The sequence below is a fragment of the Eurypyga helias genome, unplaced genomic scaffold (genome assembly GCF_000690775.1).
Source record: "Eurypyga helias isolate BGI_N326 unplaced genomic scaffold, ASM69077v1 scaffold25849, whole genome shotgun sequence".
Classification (NCBI taxonomy): Eukaryota; Metazoa; Chordata; class Aves; order Eurypygiformes; family Eurypygidae; genus Eurypyga; species Eurypyga helias.
Window position 1 is genome coordinate 6,559 of NW_010270510.1, and position 5,512 is coordinate 12,070.

Consider the following 5,512-nt stretch of genomic DNA (forward strand, 5'->3'; position numbering starts at 1 on the left):
CATGGGGAGTGGCTGAGGGAGCTGGGGGGGTTCAGCCTGGAGAAGAGGAGGCTCAGGGGAGACCTTATCGCTCCCTACAGCTCCCTAAAAGGCGGGTAGAGAGGGGGTCGGTCCCTTCGCCCAAGGGACAAGTGATGGGACAGGAGGAAACGGCCTCAAGTTGTGCCAGGCGAGGTTTAGATGGGGTATCAGGGAAATTCCTTCCTGGAAAGGGCTGTCAGGATTGGAACAGGCTGCCCAGGGACAGGGGGAGTCACCATCCCGGGAAGGGTTTATGAGCCGTGGGGATGAACTGCTTAAGAGACTTGGTTTAGTGGTGGCTTTATCAGCGTCAGGTTAAGGGTTAGTCTTGATATTCATAAAGGTCTTTTCCAACCTAAAATATTCTATAATTCTAAGTTCAACAAGAAAGCTCTAAGCCAGCATGCCTAACTGTGCTGCAACGGTACAGAAATCTGACAGCCGCATCTTATTCTAGGGAATTAAGAAAAGCCCTTACCTTTCTTTTGTCCACTGGACCCATTTTTAGGATTAAGTTATTTTCTACAAACTGATGCCTAAAAAAAGAAAAAAAATAATCACTCCAGAAATCATTCTTCCACAGAAACAGACTATTATTATCAAGCAGTTTTCCATGTCTCTCCCTAATGCCTCCTTTTGCACCAAAGTTCTGAGCAACTCGACTGGATGAGGTTTGGACTTTTCCTCACTCCACACCGAAGAGTTTTTCTTAAATGCGACAGGGAGGGGAGTGTGTGTGGAAATAACACATGAGAAACTGCTCTCAGGAGTGAAGAGCTAACACATACAGAGTCTAGAGGTATTTTGGTTAGATATCAACAGGATATTATCATTCAATAAAAACCAACTATGGCAAACCTTAGGAAAGAAGGACCTTGCCTAGTTCTAGGAGTCTGTAGAGGGAAAGCTTCTCAGCCCTGGTGTAGCACCACTTCTGTCTACCTGCTAAGCATACTCCACAGCATCTTCTACACCTTGTAAACCTTAAAAGCACAGCATTAGGTTTTCACTGCTATTAGTTTAAAAACAGAAGTCAAGAAAAATACAGTTGCCAATTGTCTGCTTAAAGCTAAAGACTGACAAATATCACTTTGAATCAGAAGAAGTTATTTCTCTGGATTCCTTACTGCTGTGCAGCAACAGATGAGCTGTATTCCAAGAGCTTACCAAGGATTTCCACCGGCTTGTTTTGCCAGAAGTAACCTCTTTTCGTCTTCAGAAAACTGTAAATCCAGCTCAAAGGAATTGTTGTCAAGGTCATGAATGTACTGTTCAATATTTCCTCCTGACGTCTGGGCTGTACTTGTCTCTGGGGCAGACAGTGAATGGGAAGAGGCAGAACCAGAAACTTGCATGCAGCCAAACTGACTCAAGAGATTATCATACTGAAGGGAGAAAAAAAATGAAGCAAAGAAATTTCTTTGATTAGAAAGAGCTTATTTTGTACTAAACTGTGGCTTTAAATTTAAGCATGCTTTTTTTTATGATGCTTTTGAGCAAAAAGACAGCTGACTCTCTATAGATAAACAGGCACTTAGCCAAAAAAGTATGCTTGGTAAAAGCAAACCAACCAGCATTTTTGCTAAACACTACAGAAAAATGCTGACTAGTTCAAACTTTAACCAGCAATTTCATATTAGATTCTTAATAATTGAGTCTTCATTAAAACATAATCACTAGCTTCAGTAAGAACATTCCCTATGCAGTAGTTATGCTGTAATCAAAGTCCCAGGCAGCATCAGAGCTGAACACAGCAAGACAAACATACATTTCCATAACAGTCTTCATCATCCTCTGACATAGCAGGTAAATACGCTGTAAGTTTTGGAGGTGTCTGAAGATGTAGGTTCTCCCACACAATGGATTCGAAGAAGGGGTGAGCCTTAAGAGGTCCATATCCTCCCATTTCTTCACAGCCTAATCTGTTGGTAGCATCTAGAACCTGAGTAAGTAACAAGTAAGTTAACATGCATAGAATGACGAGGCAGGGGCGAGCACCGCTCACATTCACACAGCAACACACAGAAACCTAAACCCAGTTGCTTTCAGTGCCCCAAGCATACACATCTGGTATATAGGGAGAGCACGCAGAATTCAAGATGTTACTTGTCAGTGTGTCTGGTCAGCAACGTTTTGTATTAGACCAGCGCACGGAAGCAGAGACAGGAGCATTTCTTTGGGTCCAACAGTTTCTTGGCTTTGTTTCTTCATAAAGACAGAAACAGAACCCAGCAATCACCCAGAGAAGGTCTGACGGAGCACAGCTCATGGAAGGATAGCCCAGCATCACATTCTAGCGATGCAAGAAGCTGTCGAAGGCACAGTTGGTGTCAAGTATCAACCTCTCAAGCACCCTAAAACCACACAGTTCTCAGGATACTGATGCAACCTGGACCTTACCACTCAGCAGGTGCTAGCTTGGCCACTGAGCTGGCCTGGCCACAGGAACGTGCTGCCAGGCCCTCTGCAGTGGTTGCACTCAGCAGCCACAAACTGAGGAGACAGAGTTTCCCCCTCACCCCATGTGAACATGCTAGGATATTGAACTTCCAAAACCTTATACCACCCAGGATGTTCCCTGCATATTCAGTTTAGTGTCAGGGTGGTATCCCACTGATGAGACAGGACTATTTCAAACATTCACACGCACAGTAATTCTTCAGCTGATACTGAGACATGCACTAAGTGCAAGGTAAATGCATGCTAAAACGCGAGGTAAGTTGATTTACATGGTAATTAATATACCTCCCCGTGACATAGAGAACACTCTTTTCAACTAAAGAATTCATTGTACAACCCAACAAGATTAATCTGAGTTCCATGTAAACCCAAGTATTTGTATCTTAACTTCTGTGTGCAACGCGCACCATTTGCTTCCATTGCACTGAGACACAGCCCTTGCCTGGGCTTTAGAACCGAGATTTTAAGACTTAATAATCCAAGTGCTGTTTAATAATGGATGTTGGTTTTCAAGACACTCCCCTACACCGATAGTAATGCCCATGGCTGTTCTTGCTGTGAGGTTCGCAACAGCGTGCACAGACACTTCAGGAGAAGAGCTACATGAGCTGAACGTTCCCAATGTCACCCAATCCTTTAGCAGCAGCAACTACTTACCAATAGCTTTTCAACAAGGTCTTTTGCCTTGGGAAAAAATTTTTCTGGAAAGTCATATTCCAACTTTATTATCTTCTGGAATATAAGATACTCATTTCTGCAAAAGAAAAAACATTAGCTCTTGTTACTAGTTCTCCATGGTTCTTTCAACTTAGCAGAGCATAACCTGGACAAATATTGAGGGGGAGGTCTACAAGTCACGTTCCCATAAATCTTTCTAGGGGAACGGGGCACAGGCTTCCAAGGATCTAGGATCCTGTCAGCACCTGACTAATGGCAAGAAGCGTTCAAATGGCTCAATACAGAGGTGCCTCGTACCCTCTCCAGGTAGGCACAGTTACCTTTATGGTACAAGTTACATGTGAAATCCTAAGGGAAGCTCCCTCAAACTCTAGTTTAAGCTGTCTGAGCATCTTTACGACATCAGAAAAGACCAGTAACAGCAGGCATGCCACTAACACCAACAGTGCACCATGAAACGCTGTACTCCAGAACTGGTAGTAAGCTCAAGGAAAAAAACCAAATCATTCTATTCACAACTCACAAAGAATCAGCTTAAATCTCTTACCCGGCTCTAAACGGAGGCAATCCGGCTACGAGCTGATATATTATACATCCCAGAGCCCAGAGGTCAGAGCTTCAAAAGAAGGGAAAAAGATGTAGTATTCCCACAAGAAGTCTTCAGACCGTAATTTACAATGCGTTCTTAAGCTCCTGCTAGCCGGCATGTCGCACACACCCCGACTGACACTCCTGCCTAGTACATTTCCACACAGTTTTCCCTTCGTTCCTTGACAGAAGAGTAGGCTAGCAACTCAACCGCCGGGGGAAAAAGCGTATAGTGACCATTCCACTACAGCTGGCTACAAGCACATGCGCCAGAACGCTGAATTCTTAGAGCAACCGACAGGCAAGTGGTGAGACTGAAAAGAACACTTATTCCCTACCACAACCCATGGATGCACCCAACATGACGCAGTACGTGCTCCTTCAGAATTAAAATTTTCCTCTAAATACTTTACGCAGATTGTCACTTAAAGCTTTTCCCGATGCAAACTAAAGGCAGGTCATCAGGTACATGGGCGAAGGAAAGTCTTAAGTTTTAGTGTGTTAACCTGAAAGAGCGTTTTTAGCTTATTTGACCTTGATGGAAACTATACACAGATTTGACTAAAGTACAGAAATCCTCATGGAAGACTGAATTACTAACAACTTGCAACCACCCAAATGAAGTTTTCTGTGCCCACGAGGCACTGTGTAACCTCTCAAAGGAGATAACCACATTGCAAAGCCCCTTCTCCTGGTAACACTAATGCTGGCTGCAGAACACCAAGGCAGATGAGCTGAGGGAACCAGCAGGCAGACAAGAAGCAATACTGTTAAGAAAGTATTTTGAATGCTTAAAAAACCCTCTATACTTAAGCACCTTGTTCCCTGGCAACACTAAGCTTATTTGCTTGACTGGTGCCCTCCCCCTCTTCCACTGAGGTTCTGAAATACAAGTGTCCTCACCTTTTACAGGCAGATTTCTCCGTCAGCAGTTCTGGAGAAACATACTGTGCTGTCCCGACAAACGAGTTTGCCCGAGCTGGTGAGAGAGTGGGAAGAAATAAGTAAAAACATACCAATGGAGAAGCCAACCTCCTCATTCCCCTCTACAAACCCACTATAAACCCCAGAGACCATCTCTTGCGAGTCGTGTAACGCTACGAAGAGCCCCCAGGAATTCCACTTCCCTACCCCTCCATAACTCCTGCTTGGAAGAAACAATCAGTTCACCCAGCGAGATCTGGCAGTTTCCAGCTGCCAGGCCTTTGGGCAGAAATTCCAGCAACACAACCTTACTACATGCAAGTGAAGAATTGGGTCAGCCTGGTGCTTTTCCAGGCACAGTCTGCAGCCGCCCCGATTCACAGGTTAACGCTAAGTGACTACTGACACAAGGCAAGTGCCAACCTCTGCGTCTGAGCAGCCCCGACAGCCACTGGGTTTAAACACATAAGCAGATTAAAAACGTGTCGATTCAGCCGAGCCACCGTACTGTTTGTTCATATTCTCATCTGGCAGATGTAAAGTAATCTGAAGTACTTTAACTTCCCTTCCCTCTACATTTGGGGATCCAGCTGGCTACACCACGACACCAAGGATGACCTCCCTGACACAGGCCAAGCCGTGGCAGGCAAACCTATTTTGAGATAGCCCGGTGATTTCGTGCCGTAAGAGGTAACAGTTTGGTAAACAACACACGTACATTTTCAAAGGACCACTTGCTAGAGCTATCCGCGTCGCTCAGTGCGTACCTTGTCTGCTATCTGCAGATAATACCTTTGCTGTTCCGAAGTCTGTTATTTGAATGTGCATATCTTCATTCAGC

General features: G+C 44.6%; 1 protein-coding gene across 1 annotated transcript in view; it reads right to left on the reverse strand.

The window, feature by feature from the left end:
* The window catches only part of PDPK1 (3-phosphoinositide dependent protein kinase 1), a 14,635-nt gene that overhangs the window by 2,058 nt on the left and 7,065 nt on the right, over positions 1 to 5,512 (reverse strand). The window contains exons 5-11 of the mRNA XM_010158479.1: positions 5,439 to 5,512; positions 4,651 to 4,726; positions 3,707 to 3,775; positions 3,139 to 3,235; positions 1,790 to 1,963; positions 1,189 to 1,406; positions 500 to 557 (exon numbers count right to left, since the gene is read on the reverse strand). Coding sequence (XP_010156781.1) covers positions 500 to 557; positions 1,189 to 1,406; positions 1,790 to 1,963; positions 3,139 to 3,235; positions 3,707 to 3,775; positions 4,651 to 4,726; positions 5,439 to 5,512 — 766 coding nt within the window. The remainder of the gene's footprint in view (positions 1 to 499; positions 558 to 1,188; positions 1,407 to 1,789; positions 1,964 to 3,138; positions 3,236 to 3,706; positions 3,776 to 4,650; positions 4,727 to 5,438) is intronic.